Below are 26,575 nucleotides of genomic sequence, written 5' to 3' on the forward strand. Positions count from 1 at the left end.
GGATCGCAGCGTTTAGAAGCGCCAAATGCGGCAGGGCCAGTCTCAGGCTGGTCGCGTAGGCGGCAGGCCGGTGGGCGACCGGCAAGGCTGCATTCGCATTTGGATCACCGAAGTGATACAGGTGCTTCGACGGCACTCCGTGGCACATCAAGGAGGCATCTGGGGCCCAGGCAGCCCGCCCATAAGCGCACCACCGTATCAGGTATGCGCAGGTGGAGCAGCAGAGCAAGATGTGTGCCTGACACTCACCATCATCCGGTCGACCGCATGGTTGTGCGACTTTACACAGCCGTCACTCATTACTTGCTATTGCTTGCAGAAGGCCAGAATTTTTTTGCTCTCGTTTGCTCTAAAGCTAGTTGGTTTACATGGTTTATACCCGTACCTGAGCATGGATCCTACTCAGCAGCAGATCGCTGGTATTCCTCGTTTGAGACCGCGGCGACGGCAGCGTCGGCCCTGACCAACAAGCCTCGGGCGATGAGCATGCCGGCCGAAAATGCAGGCATGGACACTGTCGTGCATGACCAGTTTAGTTGAGTTCCTTGGAGGCGCTATGATGCCGGCCGGCGCATGTGTTGGCGCACGGGAGACGATTAGGACAATACGGCGTGCGGAATACTTCGAGCTGGCCACAATGCTTCCTTCCGGTCCTGCCCACACGCAGCCAGCAGCCAAACGTGTTAGAATCGATCAATCCGATGGCAATCACTGAGTGGAATTGTCATTGGCGGCTCCTCTTCTGGCAAGAGAAAAACTGAATCTCTAATCTACTGGGTCGAGGCCTGGCAGACTTTCAGAACCATCGCGCCTTGCAACACGAGCTTACGCCCTCTGGGGCCCTAAGTAGTCCGACAAGAAATTCATACTGCACGGCGACAAAAAGGCAGTTGGAGCAGTCTGAAATCCGGGACTTGCCGAAATCCAACCGTGACGGAACTAGCCCACTTCAGCCCCCGCATGGTAGCAGACCACAAGGCTTTATCTCGCTGACTACCCATATTACGGCCACGGACAACTCCGCTGCGGACGCTCTTTCACGCAGACGATTAGTCCATTTCCTCTCATCGGCTCCCTAATCCAGCTGCTGGACTCGGCTTAGTCCCGAACTCATGCTATGCGGGAGCAACTAATCATGGCAGCAAACCGGCTGAACTTCTTCTCAACCAATGCGTGCCTCCTTTTTCATTCGCTGTGTAGTCTATCTCTCTCAGCACACGTGGGTAAGCACGCAAGCACACACACACCCACGCATACATACATACATACATACACACATACATACATACATACATACATACATACACACACACATACTCTCTCTCTCTCTCTCTCTATTTATCCTCCTCTCCTCCATCCCTCACCCTGCTTCGCCTCTAAGTGCTGTCGCTCCCCTCCCCTTCCTACTCGTACTAGGCGGCATTACACCAAGTCTCAGCATGTGGGGTCTACTTTGCTGTTTTGGGGCTTTGTTTGGACATGGCGAGCTGTTATCTTTTTCCTTGCGGCTGTCGTCGCTGTTGCCATTGTTGTTTAGATACCACGGCGAGCTGGCAGTAAGTGCCGGTGTTGGCGGGCTGGCGACCTTGTCTTACTTTCAGTAATTAACACTTTACCCGAGGTGCGATGGATTAATCCGTCACGACCGCGCAGGGCATATTGCAGACACGCGTATGTGCGTTACACACACACACACTCACACAATTATGCGCACCCGGCGAGCAGGGCGACTGGCCCATGCTGCTTATTCAGTTGTACTAGCGGAGGCAGGGGCGATTCCCCTTCGTAATCGCCCGTGCGGCGGAATACCCGGCGGCCTGATACGGCGGCGGTGCGAGCAAATGCAGGGGTGGTTCCCTTTTGAGCTCTGTTTGTGGCGGCGGCAGAGGCAGGGGCAGCGCCCCTAGCCCATGCAGCGGTTGACCCGGCGGCCCGACATGGCAGTTGACCCAGCGGTCCGATATGGCAACTGACCCGGCGGTCTGATATAGCGGCTGACCCAGCGGTCTGATATGGCGGCGGCGGCTGACCCAGCGGTCTGATATGGCGGCTGACCCAGCGGTCTGATATGGCGGCTGACCCAGCGGTCTGATATGGCGGCTGACCCAGCGGTCTGATATGGCGGCTGACCCAGCGGTCTGATATGGCGGCTGACCCAGCGGTCTGATACGGCGGCTATGCGAGCAAATGCAGGGGCAGCGCCCCTTTGCGCGTGTTGTTTGCGGCGGCATTGGTCAAGGCAGGGGCAGCGCGCCTCGCCTGGGTGGCGTTATGCCCGGCGCTGCGGCTATGTTTGCAAAACGCAAGGGCCGCTCCCCTTTGAGCTTTGTATGTTCACAGCTATGTTTGCAAGATTCAGGGGCAGCTCCCCTTAGGGCCTGGTACAGTTATGTTTGCAAAAAGCAGGGGCAACTCCCCTCCGAGCCTTGTATGTAATCGTTTACAGCGATGCTTGCAGAAAGCAGGGGTAGCTCCCCTTAGTGCGGGGTATGTTTACAGCTATGTTTGCGAAGAAGAAACAAAAAAAGGGCTTGGAGCTGGGTATGTTTACGGCCACGTTTGCAAAATGCAGGGGTAGCTCTCCTTGGAGCTTTAGCTAGTTGACAGCTACGCGACAAAATGCAGGGACAGCTCCCCTTGGAGCTTTGGATGTTTACAGCTATGTTTGCAAAATGCAGCGGCAGCTCCCCTTGGAGCTTTAACTAGTTTACAACTGTGCGGACAAAATGCAGGGGCAGCACTCCTTGAAACTTTGGATGTTTACCACTATGTTGACCAAATGCAGGGGCAGTTCCCCTTGGGGCTTGGATGTTTACAGCCAGGTTTGCAAAATGCAGGGGTAGCTCCCCTCAGAGCGTTGTAGGTTTACAGCTAGGTTTGCCAAATGCAGGGGCAGCTCCCCTTGGAACTTTGGATGTTTACAGCTATATTTGCAAATACAGGGGCAGCTCCCCTTGGAGCCTTCTAGTCCTACGTTTACAACTATGTTTGCAAAATGCAGGGGCAGCTCCCCTTTGAGCTTCGTAGGTTTACTGCTAGGTTTGCAAAACGCAGGGGTAGCTCCCCTTTGGAGCTTTGGATGTTTACAGCTATGCTTGCAAACTGCAGGGGCAGCTCCCCTGGGAGCTTTTGAAGTTGGATGTTTACAGGTGTGGTCGCAAAATGCAGGGGCAGCTCCCCGGGGAGCTTTGGATGTTTACAGCTATGTTTGCAAATGCAGGGTCAGCCCCCCTTGGAGCCTTGGATGCTTACAACTATGTGTGCAAAATGCAGGGACAGCTTCCCTTTGAGCTTTGTTGGTTTACAGCTAGGTTTGCAAAACGCAGGGGTAGCTCCCCTGAGCTTTGGATGTTTATAGCTATGCTTGCAAAATGCAGGGGCAGCTCCCCTTGGAGCCTTGGAAGTTTACAGCTATGTTTGCAAAATGCAGGGGCAGCTCCCCTGGGAGCACTGGATGTGTACAGCTATGTTTGCAAAATGCAGGGGCATTTCCCCTTGGAGCTTTGTATATTTACAGCTAGGCTGGCAAAATGCAGGGGCAGCTCTCCCTCGGAGCGTGGTTTGTTTGCAGCTGAGATGGGGAGTGCAACCGAAGATCTCCTTTCGAGCTTGCTTGTTCGCATTTGCTTGTTAGCACCGTAGCTCGGGCACCCAGCAGGTCCTGACTGGCCTCTAGCGCATACTCCCGGCCACATTTATTGCCTGTTGCAGGATAGGGGCCTCACCCCATATTTTTTTGGACGATCGGCGGGCGGGAAGCCGTCATCGACCTAAGAGGCAAAATACAAGAATAACTGAGAAACTAATAATTGTATACAACGCGCCAACCCTTTGGCTCTGTTGTCGGCTCTGCGGGAGGCACCCAGGTATCCCCCTCGTGCGAACACCACCCGTGGAAGCGGAAAAGTTGTGACGGCGTATTCAGTAGTGCCCAGCACCAGCAGGACCTACCAATCAGGGGAAAGCCTAGCAGTCCTTCATGGCAATTCCCTTGGTAGACCCCCTCAAGCTGACACAGGATCTGGCCACCAGGAAGGGGCCTGGACGGCAGCTCCAGGTCACCGGAAGGTCGTCAGGGTTGACCTGCAAGAGATGCATGTGCGGTGGAGCCTGTGACTAAACGGCCACCCCTTGGGGCCAGAGAAAGCGGTCTTGAGGGGCAGGTGGTCCTTAGTTGGAGGCTTGCACCGCAAACTATGAATGTGAGACCGTCCGTGCCCGGCGAAGGTGTCCATAGTACCAGGCGGGTAGCTAGTCACACTTGTATCCAACACGACAGCCCTTCGGCTGTTGTCTGCCCGGCTTGGGGCGCCCAGGTATCCCCCCGTGCGAACACTACCCGCGGAAGCTGACAAGTCGTCAGCGTATTCAGTAGTGCCCAGCACCAGCAGGAGCTACCAACCAGGGGAAAGCCTAGCAGTCCTTCATGGCAATGCCCTTGGTAGACGCCCTCAAGCTGACACAGGATCTGGCGGCCAGGAAGGTGCCCGGACAGCAGCTCCAGGCCGCCGGAAGGTGGTCAGGGTTGACCCGCAAGAGATACATGTGCGGTTGAGCCTGTGGCTAACGACCACCCCTTGGGGCCAGAGAAAGCGGTCCTTAGCGGCAGGTGGTCCTTGGCTGCAGGCTTGCACTGCACAACCATTATGAATGTGAGACCGTCCGGGCCCGGCGAAGTGGTCGGTAGTACCAGACTGGTCGCTGGTCACGGTGGTCTTTAGCTACTGGTTTCACTGTACATGTAATACCGAATCAGGCATGCCATCACAGGTCTACAGCGAACAGCACAGAGATCGACGGGACCAAGAATAGGGGATAGCGTGCGGCGAGGCCACCCCCATTATTTTTGGGAGGCACGGCTTCATGTTAGAGCAGTAAATTGCAGTTAGGGACTCAGCTGAGTCAAGCTGGACTCAGCGTGTCAAGTTTGGCATAATACAATAAGCGCGCTATCCCCAAACAGTTGTGTGGTTATTGTGTGAGTGTATATGCAGGAGTCCGCGGTCACATGAGGGGGGAGTGATAAATGGAAGTTTCCGGAAGAGGAAGGAGGAAACTGTAGTTATCACCAACCCTCACCGCGCCCAGCTCACGCCGCTACTGCGTGCGACCTGAGCTGGGCGCCCTGCCCAGTATGGAACTGGCCTCAAGCCAGTCACGTATTCGGCAGCCCAGTGAGCTGTCTACCGGATCGCAGCGTTTAGAAGCGCCAAATGCGGCAGGGCCAGTCTCAGGCTGGTCGCGTAGGCGGCAGGCCGGTGGGCGACCGGCAAGGCTGCATTCGCATTTGGATCACCGAAGTGATACAGGTGCTTCGACGGCACTCCGTGGCGCATCAAGGAGGCATCTGGGGCCCAGGCAGCCCGCCCATAAGCGCACCACCGTATCAGGTATGCGCAGGTGGAGCAGCAGAGCAAGATGTGTGCCTGACACTCACCATCATCCGGTCGACCGCATGGTTGTGCGACTTTACACAGCCGTCACTCATTACTTGCTATTGCTTGCAGAAGGCCAGAATTTTTTTTCTTTTTTCGCTCTTTCCCTTCTTCCAGGCACGGCTTCATGTTAGAGCAGTAAATTGCAGTTAGGGACTCAGCTGAGTCAAGCTGGACTCAGCGTGTCAAGTTTGGCATAATACAATAAGCGCGCTATCCCCAAACAGTTGTGTGGTTATTGTGTGAGTGTATATGCAGGAGTCCGCGGTCACATGAGGGGGGAGTGATAACGTCTGTTTTCTCACCTAACGGCTCAATTATAGATATTTCAACAGTTCTAAATATCGCTTCCACTGCCTTAGAAAACCAGAAAGCCTGGGTGGGCTGCGCAATGTCTCCAATTTCGCTCAAATCTTGCAAGCAATTTTCTTTTCGAATCTATACCAACCATGCAAGCGGGCTCGTTGCATAACCTAGGAACTGGGGACTAACTCGAAATGGGCCCAAAATACGACTGATTTCTGGTTCCAAAAACGAGCGCTGGTACAGCTTACACACTTCGTCTAGTAAAAAACACCATCAAGTCAACACTTCCTCACCTGAGTAGTCTTCGCATACACTCAGCCTGCAATGTTGCAATGAGGTGAATTAAACACAAGCGCATTCATTCGATTAATTACACACATTTATTTACATTTTTAGACATAATCTCACGCTTCCACACTCGCCCCTACTCGCACGTGCACGCGAGCGAAAACAAACACACTCATTCTCTAAATCTCTCACACATAAACGCACGCACACATTCATATCATACATATCACACACACGCACGCACACAATCATTCTCTAAATATCGCACCTACACACACGGATTCTCTCTCCCTTACACACACCCAGAATACTAATCCGATCATTCCCAAACATACCACACACATACTTGAAGCCGCACTCATCCAATCACCCACACGCACTCTCTTTCTCACCCATACACACACACATTCACAAAATCTGCAGCAGTACTACCAGCTAGACTGACGTGACCTTGCGGACAAAGTTACGAAGTTAGAACTTGTCTTCATGACGACAATTAGACCCAAGCTCGGACCTCTTGTTAACTGAATGGGTCTTGTCGGCGTAAGCAATCTCTAGAAAGTGATGCTTCGTAGAGGCTTCATTCGAGTTTCTGCGAAGTTATGTATTCTGACCATGATATCTCAGTGCCTGTAGTGTAGCGAACAGGAACGTTGAGACGCTCTGTGCGTGCTTTCGGTTGAATTCGACTAGTGCATGGTACGTGGAGAGTTAAAAACTTGAATATTTCCCAAGGTTATTTTCAGTGGTTTACTTTGTTCAAGACAACTTGGTGGCGCTTGGAGATATGTTGTTGCAGACTATGGTGGTGGTTTAACACCGCTTTCCTGACGTAACCCCGATGTTACTGGCCTTCAACATTGCCTTCGTAATGGCCGCCATTGGACAGGCTAAATTGATCGATTTGTTCGAGGTACTCAGCAAGTCGACAAATGAAAATTGGATTGCAAAGCATAACGAGGTAACTTAGATCGGTGTGCGAACATAATTGGTTTGGCTGAGCTGCGTTGTTGTGAGCAGCTGTGAACCCTCGTTATTGTACTGTGTTGGAAGGCGTTTCTGTTCGTATGTTTACCGAGTTTTTGATCTTGGTCGTTATCTAAACACCGGAGCGTTTCTGAACTAAACTGATATAGTGGGTGAATGTGTTCCACCTAGGATAAAAAGGAGCTAACTTTGAGCTTAATCGGAAATTTGGCCATATCGGGTGAAGTTTGGATTTTACAGACATTGAATTTTAAAATAAACTCGGATGTCGAGCTAGTAGGCAACCGACCAAACGTACGTCGTGTTATACCACCTTTTATTGTAACAAACTTGTCCATCATTGGCTGCATCCATGTACTCCTTGTGCCAGACCACGAGTTCTCAGTTGACTGTGGGTTGAAGCGCGGCTGCAAAAACTGCTCCCAGGCAGGATTCGAACCAGTTACCTCTCGTATCTCAATCATGGTCTTCGACCAACCCACTTTGCCTTCCTGGTAATGCAGCTAATGGGGTTTCTTTGCACTTGTGCCAGTGGTTGTGAAACTTGTCCACTCACCCCCACCGTTAGGCGCCTCATCTGCCGCTAGGGTATACCGGGTGTTAGCAGCCATCGTGAATTCCCTCCTGGAACGGACACGATAATTTACTTTTCACTCACTTACTTGTCCATCATCGTTACATCAACATGAAGTTTAGGAGGGCGATGGTTTTCGGTTTGTGACAGTTCGTCTTCTCTTGGCTTCCAGTCTTTATATATTTTTACATACCGTTAAGCTTCCAAATTTGGGTGGTCTATTGCCTTTTGTTTTTGAGTTGTAGATCGACCGGTTTGCCCAATTGTCAGTCTTACTTGTCTAGTCATCATCATCCCGTAATGTTCGATGTTCTTGGTTGACGGGGAACAGAGCTCCTTCGCACCTTCCTTGCGCAACCCTTCCCCTCATTGGAACTTTCAGTACCTGAGCCTTCCAAGTTGGATTTTTTTGGTTTTTCGCTTCGTAGATGTGTTGGAACTAGGTTTCAGGTTGTTGAATGTTTCAATTCAATATTCTTGCCAGTTTTTTGCAGTCTTCTTGCACTATCTTATCTTATTCTTTTTTTACCTTGGTGGACTGTAAGTCATAACTAGTAACTTCTAGTTCCTTTTTCTCTTTGCATACTATATTTTATTGTTGTTTTTAATATTTTTGTAGGGCATACTCAACAAACACTAGTTAGGTCTTCTTCCAGAGTGCCCAATATCAATATGAACCGATTTTCTAACGACATGCATCAAATGTTTAACCGCTCGGGCTCTGGATGTCATGTGGTATTCTAGGTCTGACAAGTTTGTTTCTGCTTTGGATGAGCATGCTCAAAACCGAAACTATCCATCCGAATCTAAAAGATCCACAACATTATTCATGAAGTTTCAAAATTCAGCACCTCGTCGCCAGTGAGCCCCACCGACGGACACGGATCAGCGTACTGTGTTTACACAAGCACACGCCGAGGCTAAAGCCAGTATCGCGTCGCCTTAGGGCCGAGTACTACAAGAATATCCTTCTATGAGACGAGGCAAATGCCCGCCTTGGTTAGAAAACATTATACCAGCTCAAAGGCCGGAAAGAGACTTCCACTCCACCCTCTGTAAGCGTTTTAAAACTAAGCGAGTAGTCCAGTCGAATAGCCTACGATCCAAACAGACTTGTCCGGCTATCCTTACCGTATGGACCGTCACAGCGGGATCCCCTGTAAGAATTCCAGGCCACGGGATTTTGCGGAGGTCGTCTCGTTCCTTGTAAGATTCGTTGCTTTTAAAGCTGCGTGCAGCGACAGTATTCCGGCATTCATTTCGAAGCATTGTGCTGCAATGCTAGTCCCGTCGCTACACATATTAACTTACAATTCATCCTTTTCGTCTGGTATCGTTCTCCTCTCCCTGAAGATAGCAAATGTTAAACCCTTAAGTCTGGTGACAAAACACGCATCTCGTAAATAACATCCTATACCTTTGTTGCCAATAGTATTGAAGATCTTGCGAAAGATTGTTCACAAACGCCTGTGTGACTTCACATCTACCAAATCATGTCTGGCCACCAATCAGCTGTCGTGTCAGCCACGGCACTGGTCCGGAGATGTCTTGACCTTGGCTATGGACTGCTACCTGTGGTCAGCAGACCACAAGCTGCATACTGACGCAGTACTAGCGGACATGAACAAGGAACTCGTTAAAGTACACCACCAGCTCATGATCCCATATTTGTTTGTCTTGGTTGTACATGTACCTTCAACTGCCCTACATTGGCTTGCGAGCTACGTCACGGACATTCAACTGAGTAGTTATGGAGAGTGGGCAGCCCTCGGGTATGACTGCGTAGCAGTGCTGATTCCCTCGGCCCAGTGTCCTGGGTCCTTTAATGTTTTCACTAGATACCATGGATGTCCATAGCGTCACCTGACCAGCACACTCCCACATGTTTGCGGATGACACTCTTAACAACGCCGCAAGCATATCCGTTGAAAACACGAAAAGGACCTGTTACTTGTTGTACCAAACTTGGCTGACTAACTAAACGGGAAAGGCCTCGTTTAATACCTCAACAAGACGCAGGTCTGAGCCATCGAGGCGTCCTACCGCAGTAACCTGGAACTCAACGTATACTGCAACGACACGTCCCTCACCGAAACTATTGCTTCTTGCGGGCATATAATATATCAATTGCTAGCTTAGGTGGGGCACGGAGATCTCCAGCATTGTGCAAAACCCACCCAGAAGCTAACCGCACTAAGAACCATCCGTCCATCTCTATCTGACCACGAGTCCCTCCTCATTGTCTGCCCTTATACCTCCTGACATGCTCCATGGATCAAATGCGTTATTCTCTTAACTCAAGCCTTAGCAGCGACAACACCTCACTGTCCTCCACAAGTGATGTGTTCGCTGCGTAGCCAATCTGTCCTTCCCGTCCCCTTTCACTCCTTCAATTCACTCGCCGCTCAAGGACCCCTGTACTTGAACGTTTCAAATGAAAACTCCTTTTCCTTATGCACAGTGTGCACACCAGCAGAGTGCATATTCCTCTAAATACCAGAGCAGCCGTCCAACCACCCAGTACACCAGTGGCAATGACAATTGCCTATACGATGTGCCACTAACGCGGGGAACATCTGGCGACTGTCGACCATAGGTTTCCGTCGCGAAGGTTTGGAAGACCTTGGTACAGCAACTTACTCCCACTCGTCGCTCGACCTCACTTCAACAATGACTGAAAGGGTTCTACTATGGTTCATCTAGATTACCTCCTTCTGGCATTGGTCCTCATTTTCCCATTTAATTCTAATAATACAATTAGATAAGAACTTGCAAAGAGAAAAGGATCTATAAGTTACCAGTTAATTCTAACAGTCCATCAAGGTAACGAGATAATATACAGTCGGATAGTAACTCATAGTTCCTTCTGTCGGTACATATTACTATTGGCACAACATCCGAGTTTGGTTTGGCTTGTATGTACCATGTTATCCTTTTATGAAATTCCAAGTTTCTTGAAAACATCTCGTGCTTTATCGACACACTTTTCATCGTTTATACTATTGCCATCAGTGCATCATTGCTCGCTTGTTTTGCGAGGTAAAATAAGACTTCAAACAAGCAAGAAATCAAACAAATGTGAGTACAATGTGCTTCTGTGTGTGTGTATGTGTGCAGTTGTAGTATTAGTATTTATCATTTTACTAGGGAAATCCCCACAGACTGTGAGTCCTTTTACAGGGTACCCTAGGTAAGTGCGTGAAATAGAGATGAATGAAGAAAGCCGTGAGACAGTGAAATAGAGTAAAGAAAAAAGAAAACGGTTGCTGCATACTATGCCATTCTGGGTTGCAAAAGAGGCTGCGAAGGGTACTGTTGAACATTGCAAAGGAGGCTGCCTGGCGCATGCTGCTGGAAGCGAATTCCAACTGTAAGCAGCCAGGTAGGGCAAAGCATAGAAACCGGACCGTGACGAAGCATTAGGCAGGGCTAAAGCCTGGACTGTTCCCTGGTCAAGGCATTGGTATGGTTGCTATTTGATCTAAGTGCAAAAAGCTCGGCAAGTAGAGGGCTGCGGCGGCCATGCACACAGTTATAGACAAGGTAAAATATATTTACTTGTAAGTTATAACGGATGGCGACAGGAATGATTTTGTGGCGGTGACAAATGTTGGGTGGCATGGCCGGTAGCCAAATGTTAACCTGAGGCCACGCTTGAAGCATCGAATGAGTGTGTTGTATAGGGTTGCTGATTTCGTGTGAACGTAGCAGTTGCTAACGTACTCCATTGTGGATTGGATAATCCTTAGGTAAGAGGAACGTTGTGCCTGGGTGGTGATGTGATGTGGTATTTTGCGGAATGCGGCCAGCTTACGGTTGACGTCAGCAACAACTTTCCCGGCCTGCTCCTTGGAGGCAAGGTGCTGGTCGACTAGCACTCCAAGGTAACGGGCACACTGGGAAGGGGATACGTTGTATTTCTCGCCGGCCGAGCGCAGCGAGATAGTCGAGAAATGATTTCTCGCGAAATATTTTCAGTTGCAAATATGGCATCTGGTGTGTTCTTTATTGTCGCTTCTTTTCCTGACTTCTTCAGTCAGTTTCGAGTCTCACCAGTGTTGCTGCCCTCCCACCCTGCATTTCTGTGCATATTATCATGGCTTTATTACCCTCTTTTGACATAATGTGCTTGCCATGCCTACATGATGCCTAATCGCCATTGGGGATACACACCCGGTTTTTTCCATCACAACTGCGTCCGTTGGCGCGAGGGGTTTTTCCCGGCTGGCTCGGTCCAGGAAAATTAATCTGACGGTCCCAAGTGGTTCTGCATTATGGCCTAGTTCGGCTATCCACTGGCACGCCTATTCTATCTGAGGCACTCTGTTGTCAGTCCTGTCTTCCATACCTCACTCGTTATCCGGTTCACATCTGGCTGCGGCCAACTACACTGCCCTTTGTCTGTTGTAGCAATGTGCCTGTATTTGTGTACGCATGTGTGCGTTTTATCCTCTCGTGGATACATGTGTACCGGTATGGGCGCGCGACAATTATAATCGATTCATGATCATTCAGATATTGACGAGTGCACAAACGGCACGCACAACTGCAACAACTTGATCAATTATGACAACAGACAATGTCTGAATGTGAACGGTTCCTACATTTGTCCCTGTCTTCGTGGATATGATGGTTCAGAATGTGAAGGTGAGCAATTTCTGAAGTTATAATGTATTACCCATTCATGTACACAGTCTGTATTTACATTCACCACCACCAGTTCGCTCTTTGTCCGGCACATACAGTGCCTTGTCCACAACAGCAACCAGAGGGAAACTTCAACGTTCGAAGGAACCTCTTGTTGCCGCTGTGGTCAAGTGAGTTTACGCATTTGGTCGGCCACAGAGGGAGATGATGCTGGTGAATTTCAACGCAGAACCTTTCCGATTGCTGCTGCTTATCCTCTGATGATCTTCACATTAATGACGCAATGTTTAATATAGGATGCGGAAGGTTGGGGGGTCATCTTCACATTAATAACTCAATGTTTAATATAGGATGCGGAAAACTTGGCTTCTAAATAGAGAAACCGAGTCTCACGGCAAACCGTGAATTTTTTTAAAAATATAAGAAGTAAGTTGATAATGTAAAGTGAACATAGCTCCCGTCATGGTCACTTTTAAAACTGCATATTCCTACGTATACCAACAAGAAATAGGTGATCTTAAATATCCAACTTGGCTGCATGCGTTGCATTTTCATTATAATGTCCGAAAATACAATGAATGCTGCATGTGCTGTGTCCGTGTATTTTTTTGGTATTCTACACAACCGTCCTTATCTACAGTCTCTGTAGTGTGTTAGAAACGAGTGTCGTCATGGGACCCTTTGACCTAAACTCAAGATCATGAGCGTCATAGCTCGATGGATGCACCGAAGTTAGTTTCAGAAAAAAGAAAAAATATTGCTCCACGTAGGTTGCTCGGCAAGGAAACCACTATTTAAAAGAATATTATTCAAATGAATACCTAAGAAGTGTGGATGCGTGCGTGTGTGGGTGTGGATGTGGGGGGGTGTTTGTATTTGTTTGTATGTCTGAACGTGTATGTTTTGTGCATGTGGATGCACACTCACCGGAATATGTGTGCAACAATTTTAATCTATTCATGGATATGGAGACATTGACGAGTGTACAAGAGGCACACACAATTGCAACACCATGACCAATTATGAAAACAGACATTGTCTGAATCAGGAAGGATCCTACATCTGTCCCTGTCTTCCTGGATATGCTGGTTCAGCATGTGATGGTGAGTGATTTCTAAAATTGAAATGTTTGATCACATGCATAACGAAAAAAAGTTCTTCCTAGTTGAACTCGGATAGCGAGCCAATTCTATTAATGGATAAAAAAGAAAGAAACGAAAATGGTACCAGTTATTGCTAACTGACGGACAGTACCACTTGTCAGTTTTTTTCCCATTTTGCCGCCCTCGCCAACTGTATATGATAATATTATGGTTACGTTTGGTGACCAGTTAATCATCACTCGTACCGTTTAGTCCTCCTATTTTTGTCCTTCATAGTACGAGGGAAATAGACGAATGGGAATAAACTTGCTTCCTGGTCTGCTGTTCTAACTTCATACTTCTACTTTCATTGTGGACAGAAACGAGAGCTAGATGATGTTGCGATTTTCATCTTCTGGCACATCACTCAAATGGGCCAAAAATCACAAGTCCGTGGACATTTCCGGGTGTAACTCAGCACTAGAACATTGGATTCAGTTCAAATTTTCAGGGTGGCTCCCTGGTGGTCCAGGGAGGAGATTGACAGCATTAGTAGGCACATACGTGAATACGTTCCAATCTTTCATGTAAATTCAAAAATGGAAATTAGCGATCTTGCGATGTTTGACAAATTTTCGGCAGAATGTACTGAAAACAGTTGTGAATAATGATATTTTTCAAATTACAGACTCTATGCAGTTATGTTGAGGTGCCGAACCTCCTATATTTGACAGAAGGAAACAAAGAAGCAGACTACAATCAGACCAAAGTTTTGTTTCCGGCCGTAAGAAAACGATCATAATGTTTGAAGACATCAAATGCATTTTCTGCTTCTTTCTTCACAAGAAATGAGAGGGTCGGCACCTGGGAAATTTAAAGCAGATGTGACTACATATGAGGTTTGCTTTTCTAGCATGAATAGCACTAAAGTTATGCGGGAAATACTTTCGCCATGTCCTAGAAAAATCTAAAAAGCTATGTATGTTGGGCCATCTAAAATCCACCCGCAGTGTACATTACACCCTCTCGCTCAGCAGCTGCATTACCAAACCCCTTCTTTTGGGCTCGTCGACGCTTCCTTACATCTTGCTCACTTGAGGATGACTTTCTGGCCTTGTGGTACTGCTTCTTGCGGTCGAGACCCTGCAGTGCACTACTTGTGAGGGTGCCCGAGCTGCATGCCATTTCGGCCAATATGGCTTCCAGTTGTTCGTATCCATCATTGAAGATGATGACAGCCAAATACACAGCTGTTTCAACCACCTTGGCGCTGCAGAATAGCTCCTTTGGGCAGATCTGCCAGATGAGTCTGTTGATCGATTCATTGGCGTTCTGGGTGGCACCACGTGTACAACGCTCCAACAAACTTCGCTCGGCCAGACGTACGTAAATAGGTTTCACGGCATCACGGATTGCGGGTGACAGACTCTTGGGGTGGCTGTAGGCATTCTGCCATCCATACCAGGAAGTGGAGCCAACAGGACAAAAGTCATGCTTGGGCATCTGGTGAGTGGAGAAGGTAAGACAAAATGATGCCCATATCGCCCGTGCCATAACTGTCACTGACCATGAATTCCCCCCGTATGGCCATGCCGCAATAGATCTGCATGGAGTTGATCAGCGCATCAGTCAACCTTCCTCTGCCACCAATACTCTTCCCATCAGACAACTTCTGGGAGCCGAGACGGGACTTCAGGTCACGCAGGTTTCTGCCGACACGCTTCTGGACATGGCCGACGCATTCTTCCTTCTTGATCTCCGTGTCGCCATTCACCTTTATCTCCTGGACAGCTCTGTGGCCCTTGCTGTCGCCGTCACCACTGTTCGTAGTGTACCTGAGGTTGTGCTTCTCCACAGATCTGCTCCATATCTTCTTCACTGCTTCAGTCTCCATGCTGGGTGAGGATACAGTAGTGTTGGCCAGGAAAGTTTCCTTGTGCCCCGCAAGCCACTCGTCATACTTGGCTGCCGAAACAGTGCCATTCTTCTTCTTCACTGACCATTGTGTGCAGGCTGAGCAGTGCCGAGACAAAATCTCAACATCCACAACTTTGTGGACCGTCGCAGGCAATCGAAGTCTGGACACCATAGAGCGAGCTGAATCCCCTCTTCATCCAGGTACCATCTGTTGTGACTGCGATGTCTACCGGCTCCCCTTTAGACTCGACACTTCTCAGTGCGTCGGCAACTGTGGCCATGCTGCGGTTGGCTACTTTCTTTGCTGCTGCATGGAGTGCATCCCTATGTTTCAGGAAAGCACTGCTGGCTACAGGAGGTGGAATGTCAAGGATTGCACAGATCTTGCACAGGGCTTCCCGCGATCTACCAATAAGACGCATGGCAAGCACGCTCTTTCTGTTGACCTCACAGAATTTCTTCCCCACAGGTGTCTCTGCCATTCGAGAAGTTGTCTCAGCTCCACAGTCATCACAGGACAAAGTCAAAGTCGTGGCTAGGCCAGATCTGCCTGACTCCACGATCTGCCTGACTCCACGAGCTCAGTTTGCGTTGCAAACTGAGCACACACAGCTATCAGCGACCAGGGCTTGCAGTGATGGCAAATGGATTATTCGATTTCCTTGTGAGCAATGATCATCAGGCTGCTCCACATCATCTCCATCCTCATCAAACCCGTCTGCAGCACAGATAGCATCCGAATCACCACCTTCATCATCATTATCGTCCTCATCATCGGAAACGGTCTCCAGTAGAAGTGGTGGAACGTCTTCAGGTAAACTGCGATCGCTCTCAGATTCAGAGTCACTCGATGGAATTTGGTTATTCAAAGCAGGTGGAGCAGCGAATTGATTTCCCTTGAAAGCTCGCTTTCTGCCCTTGTAACGACGACTGCCCTTTCTCTTGTTGCCCATTGTCTCTCTATGAAGTTATCGACAATGCTACAAAAACCAGCTGACAGTTCTAGACGTCCTGTCGTTCTAAAACTACAAGAAGGCCAACCGTCGTCCTCAACTTTCGAAAAATAGTGAAAATCGTGATTTTGGAGAAAAAGAGCAGCGCGTGGAACATCTGGTTTTGTAACCGAGGCAGTCAAAGCAATGTGTCTTTCTCCGCAGACGGTGCGAATTTGAGCGAAATCCAGCACTGTTTTGATGTTTCATCATAATTTCCTAAAATTTGATGTTTTTCAAATTTTGGTATTCAATAACAATTGCATAGCGCAACTTCAATGATCCATAACTTCGGATTGGTGCAACCGATTGACCTCAAAATCCACTTCGGGGAGATAAGGATTTTTTAGCATTTTTGGGTGATGTGCCACCTTAAATTAATCATCACTCGTACCGTTTAGTCCTCCTACTTTTTGTCCTTCATAGTAGGAGGGAAATAGACGAATGGGAATAAACTTGCTTCCTGGTCTGCTGTTCTAACTTCATACGTCCACTTTCATTGTGGACAGAAACGAGAGCTAGATGATTTTGTGATTTTCATCTTCGTTTCTACTGTAATAGCCATATAACAAAGTGCTAAGTGGAACGAGTTAACCTTAATTTGGCCAACACCAGAAATCATTCAATTGTGAGAACTTTTTTTGGTTATCTTGGACTGTATTGAACCAATTAAGAATGTCTATAAGTTTGATCTAAATATGACAAGGCGTTATGGAAATATGTATATGTTCCCAAAAGGGAACGTTGGCCGGATCGGGTACCAAAATCACCCTGATTTTTATGCGAGGTTGATACGGCAGATTAAAATGAATTATTTTGCTGCGAAAGCTTTTGTGGAGCAATGCAAACATAAAACAATAGTTGTGAAGATATAAATCATGAGATTGTCTTCACGGAGTGCCCATAGATGCTACTTGGCGGATCAGGGCTGCGGATCTCGACCTAGCGTGTGTGACACAACTCGTTGCAGTTGGCACCATGATCGAAATGCAGCCGAACACCACACTTGGAGCATTTGCATCTCGTGTTTCGCTTGCAAACCTTACAACGACCTTGGGTTGTCGACTCTCTTGTGTGTCCGACGCCATCATATCTCACATCCACCGGAAGTCCGGATACTCGTGGTTCTGGGCGAAGGTCGGTTTTCAACAAACTGACGGTGATCTCACGACGAAACTCGATGTGGGACATAGGCTTCTCGTGAACCTTGCAGTGCAGACGCCAAGCAGCTACAACGGTCGCATTCAGGTGGTTGACAAATAATGCCCAGTACCACTTCTTGCCGGAGATGCGTGGGCGATAAGAACCCAGGAGCCGATCGAAAAGATCCACACCGCCCATTCCCTTGTTATAGAGTTGGATGAGATGTGGCTGGGTGACAGTGGTGTTAGACACATTCTTCACCCTCCTTTTCACAGTGGCAAGGGGCTCGTGTGTGGCATAGTTGCTGGCGGCATTCACGACAGAATTGTCATTCCACTTGCAGATGAACACGGTTCCGTTGCAGCGGTAATCAAATGTGCCTCGGGCCTTCTTCTTGAGCTCTTTTGTTGAGACCAAACGCTGGTTAGCACCTCCAGTGCGGTTGTCCCGAACAGTACCGACTGCACGCATGTTTTTCTCGGCCAGGATTTCCAAAAGGCTGTAGCTGGTGAAGAAATTGTCGAAGAATAATTCGATGAATTAACAGGTGTCGGAGTGGACTCGAATTACATCGACCATGTCGCCAACCTCTCTCAGGCCCAGTGGACTCACTGGCCTGCCTTCCTGGCGACCGGTGTAAATTTGCAAGTGGTACGGGAATCCATCACTTCCACACAAACACCAAATTTTGTAGCCGAACCGGATGGGCTTCCCCTTTATGAACATCTTCGCACTGTGTTTGCCAAAATATGGGACCATCGACTCGTCGATACTCAGCAGAGGATGGAAGATGTTCCACTTTACCAGCTGCTCGTTGAGGCTGTCATATAGCGGAGCCACCTTTGCCACTTTATTTCCTTCTTGTAGAGCTTGGTTGTCCACAAAGTGAAGGTATTGTTTGATTGATCGGAATCGGTTACGGCTCATCGCTGTTTGTACAAGTGGTACTCCGAGGTCTGGTTGCGTTGACCAATAGTCGCTCTCAGTTGGCAAAGTGTGGTAACCAGAAAGAAGAAGGATTCCTAGAAATCTCTCCAGATCTACTGCCTCCAAGCCGAAGCTGTCGTTGTTTTTTTCCCGTGCTGCATACAGTAATGATTGATCTACAATCTTCTCGATGAGTGCAGGTGTGTATATTCCTCGCCAGAGATCCATAGGCGACGCCGTTATAAGTTCAGGATGATCGTCAATAAATGAGGGCAGTTCCATTTCAGGAAGGATGGTGTCGAAAGCAGTCCTCTTCATCCAGCGTGTCGCACCCGCGGGTGTACGCTTTGCCGCAGGCTCACCACTACCCTCATCCTCGCTATCATCAGAGCCATGAACTTCATAATCTTCATCCTCAGACTCGTACTCATCTAGCTCCATCTCTCCTGCAGGTTCCATGATATGGTCGTCATCCAGTAAATCATCACGCCCGTCCTCAACATCGCTATCGACATTTGCGTCACCAGTGCTCGGCGGCAAAATGACCAGGTTCTCAGGTTGATCCGAGTTCTCAACAGCTTCCTCAGCTTCCAGCAGTGTAACTATTCTGGATGTCCTTTTAGGAAGGACTCTCCTCCCGTAGAAAGCTCCATCAGCCATACCTTACTACAAATAATACGCTATTTTTTGACAAAAATTCTACCGCGAGCGGGAAAAGCAGCAACGGATCAGGATGAATGCATGAAGCCTCTGTAATTTGTAACGTCTATTGAACGAGTGGTTCTAGTTTCGAAAAAGACAAAACAAATGACTTAGGGACTTTGTATCGATCGGTGCCGAATCAACCCCCTTGGAGGCGACTCCTCGGTTCATTCCACGCATTGCTAAATAGCCGTTCGACAAAATTATGGTTGCCATGGAGATTTTCAAGGCACCATGGAAACTTGAAAAGTCTCCATTCCGGTTATATTCACCTTCCTCAATACTTCAGACAAGGGATATGTGGGCATGGCTTGATTCCAGAGAACTTACCATAATAGGGTACATTTGGGTATCGAATCCGGCCAACGTTCCCTTTTGGGAACATCAAAGAAAGACGCAGGGTGTTTATGTAATATTACCAAATTTCTCTTGATTTTTTAGGCCAGTTGTATTGCCAAAGGACCGGGGAGCACATCTCATATAGAGTTTGGCCTGAAAAAAGCTGTTTTCTACATCAATAGTGAACATTTCTAACGTTCATACGAATACCAAGAATTACCGCCATTTGGTCTAATATTGAGGAATTTGAAAAATTCCGAAACCCACCAAGTACTTGGTTATTCATGATCAGCAAGCTTCCAGTTATGCATAGAAACAAAAACAGTGCAGAAAAACTAAAAATTACTACTGCAAGTACCTCAAATACAAAGAAGAAAAACATGTTCCCTTTTGGGAACATTGGCCTGATTAAGGTTAAAATCTGTCGTTAAAATAGAGATAGCTATACAGAAATATATACGTATACTTTCTCGCTCCATATATACTGGCATACACAGAGACATAGACAGCAATAGCGACAGCACACAAAGTGAAAGGTAGTTGGCCGCAGCCAGATGTGGCTGAAGGTTAGTTGTCCGCAGCCAGATGTGAACCGGATAACGATGGAGGGATGGAAGCAAGGACTGAGAACAGAGTTTGTCAGATAGAATAGGCGTGCCTGTGGATAGCAGAAATAAGCCGTGATGCAGAACCACTTGGGACCGTCGGATTAATTTTTCTGGACCGAGCCAGCATGAAAAAAACCTCACGCCTACGGACGCAGTTGTGAGGGAAAAACCGGGTGTATATCCCCAATGGCGATAAGGCATCATGGAGGCATGGCAAGCACATCACGGCAAACAGTGATAAAAAGCAATGGTCATATGCACAGAAATGCAGGATAGGAGGGCAGCGACACTGGTGAGACTCAAAACTGACTGAAGAAGTCAGGAAAAGAAGCAACAATAAAGAACACACCAGATGGCATATTTGCAACTGAAAATATTTCGCGAGAAATCATTTCTCACCTATGTCGCTGCGCTTGGCCAGCGATAAATACAACGTCCTATTGAGCCTTAACAATGAGTGAGAATTGTTACCTTTGGTAAACGTAAACCAGTCAATTTTGGGAAATCGTTATAATATGTACATTTATATGCGCCTCGTTAGAATAATGGGTTTCACTGAATGTTTACTTGTAGCTTTTGGATTATAGTGCGAGAGGGATGATGAAATCACGTGCCTCGTGACACAAGAATGCCAGGTCTCGTAGTTCACGATTGAGCAGTCGTTCCCAGTCACCTTGATCAAGCGCACCTGCATTCATATGGATCGCCTGTTGATCTAGATCGGATCAAGTGCATCTTGATTTCCAGTTAAAGAGCACGCATGTCGTGTTGTAGGCCTTCCATCCGGGACTTTCCCTCAACATGCAGCACAGAGACTACGGCGAGTAGGGTCAAATCACTTTGTTAATGACGTAAGAAATCTGCCATGTGGGCGCGCCACATACCCCAAGTCAACCAGGGTAGGATGCGCGCTGGTCAACTCCAAGCGACCTTGATGGCATAGGCCACGGCCATTCCTTGCTGTTGCAGACCTACATGGATCATCAGAATATAAACTAGCCGTAGTGCCTGTTGAACCATGTTCGGGATAAACGAGGATAGTAGAGAGGATAAGTTTCACGTAAAAGTCTTACGTCCGTGAACCTTTACGTCAAAATGGGAAAAAACTCACGTAAAATTTGACGTGTTTTACGTGAGTTGACTGCCCCGCACGTAAGTTCATGACGTGAGTTTTTGGAGGTTTCGCTTGGTTATTCCGTCCGAATTTGTGTGAGGTTTCGGAATTATATCCAGTTTTATCGAGTTTGTTGGAAGATTTGATATTTGTGCGAACTAAACCCGAATCCTGCCAGGCAAAATTTCACGTCAGGTCGCACGTGTAACTTAACCTCTAAAAATTACACGTAACGTGAGATTTGCACCGCGTTTTGAAAAAGGGCAAAAAACGTGTAACTTAACCTCTCTAGTGTGAAAAAATGAAACCTTGCCTTACTCCAAGAGCAAATGTCTCTAAGAATTCTTGCCAATGCAAAACTGCTTGCGCTATAACGATAGTTTCTGCATGTTCTGGGCAGAGCATGCAAGAAATATCATGCATCTTACCTCCTTCCGCATAGTCCGTTTCGAATAGCGCCTCAGGAACGATCGTGTGCATTGTGTCGTGCACAAGAAAGCATTATTCTACGTCACGATACACGTGATTTCATCATTCAACTTGCAGTGAAATCCAGAAACTACACGCGGAAAAATCCCGTCACTTTTGCATCAACTGTTGCATCGAATAATGCTGGTGGCGCAAGGAGTAGCTTGTCGTTTGGAGTGAAAATTGTTCACCGCTGCTTTTCCTTGTCAGAGTCAACATTACTCTTTGTTATGCAGCGTGGGGAGTGGCGTTGGAGGAGAAATTTCTGACTACACCTCGCGGAGGGGCGATCTGTCCTGCGCTGGTATGAGTTTGGACGTAATTCAGAATCGTCGAGTGGAAAAATTCAAAATTGCTTATTTCAAGAAAACCCAAAAAGGATGATGGGGGACATGTCTTCAGTGCTAGAAGAGATGTTCTACTATCTGCCGGTGTATATTTTTAGCCAATTGAGGAAGTAGCTAGCTGGTTTATCAGCGCTTGTAATTATTGCATTGGGTATATTCCTGGCTAAGGCCGCGGTCACACCAAGCGCGATTCAGCCATTCAGCGGAAAAAGCGCTTTTTGACGTCATCGTCGCTACGGAAACGGCTGAATTTTCGGATTCAGCCTTTTTCAGCAGTCAGCCGTTTTCAAAGCGCTGAATGGGAGCGCTGAATGGATTCAGCCACTTTCAGCCATTCTGGCGCAGTGGCGGGAAAAATATATTCGTTCAAAGCGCATCTTGCAGCTTGCATCGTGTTCTGCCACCTTTCGGCTTTCGTTGTTGGTTTCGTTGTTGGTGAAACTTCTCTCCTTGCCTTTTTGTCGGTCATCATGGAATTGTGGACAGTAGCACTGGAGCGGAGACTACTGGAGCTTTGGTTTGAAGCAAAAACCAAGCATGAGACCACTATGAAAAAGAATACCAGAAAGAGAGCGTGGATCTTGGACGAGCTGAAGAAGTGTGCTGGAGAAGGCGGACGGGAAGTGCAGACAACAACACGGCGTCTAGTTTCAGGATCCATGGCTGCACAACAAACTCACGACTCTCAAACCTCCCTCAATCTTTCAAACAAGAACTTTGATTCCAATGAAACTCCTCTCCAATGCCCAGCAACAAAACTCTGTTGTTTGCCACGTGAAAACAAGAGAAAATCATATTCAAAAATGAGCGGGAAGAAAAAAAACTTTAGCACACAACAAAATCCAGCCGATTTCGCGCTGTGGTGTGACCAACCGCCCCATTCAGCACACGCCACTTTCAGCGCAAGCGGAAAACGGTTTATTTGGTGTGACCGCGGCCTTAGGTGAGGCTTGCAGATCTCCAGCATTGTACGCAAAACCTCCCAGAGGCTAACCGAGAACCATTCGGCCATCTCTATCTGACCACGAGTCCCCCCCCCCTTTCTGACCTTAGCCCCATCCCTCAAACAAAAAAGTCAACAAAAGGCATCTTTGGATTGAGGAGTGCTGGTTTCGAAACAACTAGTTTGAAGCTCAAAGTAGAGCTGGTGTTAGCTCAGAGCAGAGTTGCAGTTAGCTCATAGCAGAGCTGCTGTTAGCTCAAAGTAGAGCTGCGGTTAGCTCAAAGTAGAGCTGCTGTTAGCTCAAAGTAGAGCTGCGGTTAGCTCAAAGTAGAGCTGCGATTAGCTCAAAGTAGAGCTGCGATTAGCTCAAAGAAGAGCTGGTGTTAACTCAACGAAAAAATGCAATGCTAAATGGATGTTATATAGCGCAAGGCAGAGCCGCAGCAAATAGCTAGATAACACCAGTTGTGAGAGTGGACCCGATTAGTGTGTTCGATATTTATAATGATGGTGTGAATAATTTGGATAGGGAGGGATGGTGGGAAAAGAAACACTGCTAAAGAACGATCGTTTGTCTGTAAGAGCACAACAGGTCAAACAAGATTGGTTTTTCTTTTCAGCAAGATGGGCTGGTGCCATTTATGATTACGCAGCAAAACAAAGCGCATGAGGTCAGTCTTGAATGCAGTACAAAGCAATGCAGTGCAGTTTTTTTTATTTTTTTTATTTTTTTATTTTTTTACTATTATTCACAAACCCAACTCGTAAAATATTATAATTATGTCGACAAAATCAAACAGCTACTGAGCAGGGGCTGTACTGGGCAGCAGTGATGGTGAGGTACCAGGGGCTCCACCGACCAAAGGTCTCGGCTTCAATGCCACAAGCACGCACCAGGAAAAAGAAACAGAAATGTAAAGGAAAGCTAGATCTAGCTATGGGGAAGTAGAATAGAAGGTAAAAGTACCGGTAGGTGTTTAGAAAAATAAAAACAAGATGAAAAGAGATTTTATTGTTTGGACTGATATACAATGTACATGTCAACTTCATCAACCAAAACTTATGAACTTTTTTAATTTAGTTTATTATCAGTGTTTGGACTGATATACAATGTACATGTCAACTTCATCAACCAAAACTTATGAACTTTTTTAATAGATCTGAAACGAAACTCCCACAAAGAAGTGTAAAGAAAACAAGCTAAAAACAGAAAAATAATAAGGCACCCATTTTGATAATCCAGGGGATGGCCCACGCCTGGTAAAAGAATAAGCAGAGAAAAGAAAAGAATCATAACAAGTTTTTCCATGTATGCAAAACACAGCTGAGCACTCTGAGCAAGGCCAGGTACGCGGATTAGCGGGTCCGGCAAGCGACGAGCTCGAAAAATTACAGGGAATCTGTTGCCCAGTACCAGTTGCTGTCTCTCAGGTGTCGGTAGACCTTTGTCTTGAATGACTGAAAACGTGTTTTGTGTGGGCGCTGCGACAGCAGCCTGTCAGGAAGGGAGTTCCATGCGCCAATACAGCAGTACGGGAACGACCGCTTCACGACGGATGGAGCTGAGACAGGGAGTGTGTCTGTGTGTGCGCTAGTTCGGATTGTTGCTAACAAGTACTAGCACAGCTAGTACACCATTATACCTCCTGACATGCTCCATGGATCAAACGCGTTCTTCTCTGAATTCAAGCCTTAGCAACGACAACACCTCACTTTCCTCCACAAGTGATGTGTTCGCTGCGTAGCCAATCTGCCCTTCCCGTCCCATATCACGCCTATAATTCACTCGCCTCTCAATGACCCCTGTACTTGAACGTTTCAAATGCAAACTCCGTTTCCTTATGGCCCGTGTGCACAACAGCAGCATCAGCAGTCTTCTAAATGATAGAGCTGCCGTCCAACCTCCCAGTACACCGATGGCAATGACAATTGCATATACGATGTGCCACTAACGTGGGGAACATCCGGCGACTTTCGACTATTGGTTTCCGTCGCGAAGGTTTGGAAGACCTTGGTACAGCAACTTACTTCCACTCGTCTTTCGATCTCACTTCAACAATGACTGAAAGGGTTCTAATATGGTTCATCTAGATTACCTTCTTCTGGCATTGGACCTGATTTTCCCATTTATTTCTAATAATATAATTAGATAAGAACTTGCAAAGAGAAAAGGATCTATAAGTTACCAGTTATTTCTAACAGTCCATCATGGTAAGCAGATAATATACAGTCGGATAGTAGCTCATTGTTCACTCCGTTTTTACGTAATTACTATTGGCTGAACATCCGAATTTGGTTTGGCTTGTATGTACCATACTATCCTTTTATCCAATTTACAATTTCTTGAAGCCATCTCCTGCTTTATCGAGTCACTTTAACATCGTTTGTACTATTGCCATCAGTGCATCATTGCTCGTTTGTTTTTCGATGTAAGTACAATGTGCTTCTATTTGTGTGTAGATGTGTTTGTTTGTGTGTGTGTGTGTATGTGTGTGTGTGTGTGTATGTGCGTGTGGTGAGTGAGTGTGTGTGTATGTGCCTGGATTTGTGTATGCATGTCTGCGTGTTATCCTCTCGTGGATACCTGTGTACCGGTATGGGCGCGCGACAATTATAATCAATTCATGATCATTCAGATATTGACGAGTGCACAAGCGGCACGCACAACTGCAACAACTTGATCAATTATGACAACAGACAATGTCTGAATGTGAACGGTTCCTACATTTGTCCCTGTCTTCCTGGGTATGGTGGTTCGGAATGTGATGGTGAGCTATTTCCGAAGTTATATTGTCCTATCAAATTTATATACACATTCTGCGTTGACACTCATCACCGCCAGGTCTCTCTATGGCCCACCGGTTACTTACACTGACTTGTCCACAACAGCAACCAGAGGAAAAATTCACTGTTCGAGGGAACCTCTTGTTGCTGCTGTGGGTAAGTGCGTGTATGTATTTCGGCGGCCACATAGGGCGATGAGGGCGGTGAATTTCAACGCAGAACCATTCAAGGGCGATTCCTGCTGCTTATCCTCTGATCATAATTATTCACATTAAGAACGCAATAAAAACTACACCAAAAAATCAAAACTTAATTGTCCGTAAATTTTGCACGCTGAATCGAATGGTGAAGGTTCCACTTCGATCCGACCAAGCGTCCCTGAGATATATCAGTTTGAAATTGTACTTTTCGGAACCGAGCCGTGACGTCACAAATCCGTGATGTCATTGAGACTTGGTGATCCTTTGGCCAGATCCAGAAACACTGAGATTTCGCATCTTTTTTTCTGTTTGTCCATGGAAGAAGAGGGTATTTGCTGGCATAATGGCTTCGGGCTGTGTTGTTGGCTACTATAATCTTACTGGCAACCCCCTGGGAAGAACCTGCACCAATTTCCGAAGGATTGTGCTTGGCACAGGCCGAGCAGTGCACTATAGCCGCTATCAAGCGACATAACTATTTGCTTGACAATTGCGGGACTACAATGTAATTCCTTCGCGTGGGTTCCAGCCATTTGGCAGAGGAGGATTTTCAGGAGGAATAGTATGCACTTTTCCCTTGCGGAGGCTGGTGGATGAAACTGTGGTGTGTCCCTTTTTCGCCCGCCACACTGTGAAGCGTCGGTCAAAAAGCGGATGGAGGTGAGTGCAATATTTCAAAAACACTAGCTACTGTATGTAGTTCTTTCTTTTCCAAAGCATTTGTAGAATAGTTTTGGACTACATCACTACGAAATGTGAAACTTTCCGAAAC

The 26,575-nt window shown here is 47.3% G+C and overlaps 1 protein-coding gene across 2 annotated transcripts in view; it reads left to right on the forward strand.

Annotated features, from left to right (window-relative positions):
* The window catches only part of LOC135811667 (fibrillin-1-like), a 120,575-nt gene that overhangs the window by 8,381 nt on the left and 85,619 nt on the right, over positions 1-26,575 (forward strand). For both annotated transcript variants that reach the window (XM_065324902.1, XM_065324901.1), the window contains exons 4-6: positions 12,106-12,237; positions 13,209-13,340; positions 25,456-25,587. In XM_065324902.1, coding sequence (XP_065180974.1) covers positions 12,106-12,237; positions 13,209-13,340; positions 25,456-25,587 — 396 coding nt within the window. The remainder of the gene's footprint in view (positions 1-12,105; positions 12,238-13,208; positions 13,341-25,455; positions 25,588-26,575) is intronic.

The sequence above is a fragment of the Sycon ciliatum genome, chromosome 3 (assembly GCF_964019385.1).
Source record: "Sycon ciliatum chromosome 3, ocSycCili1.1, whole genome shotgun sequence".
NCBI lineage: Eukaryota > Metazoa > Porifera > Calcarea > Leucosolenida > Sycettidae > Sycon > Sycon ciliatum.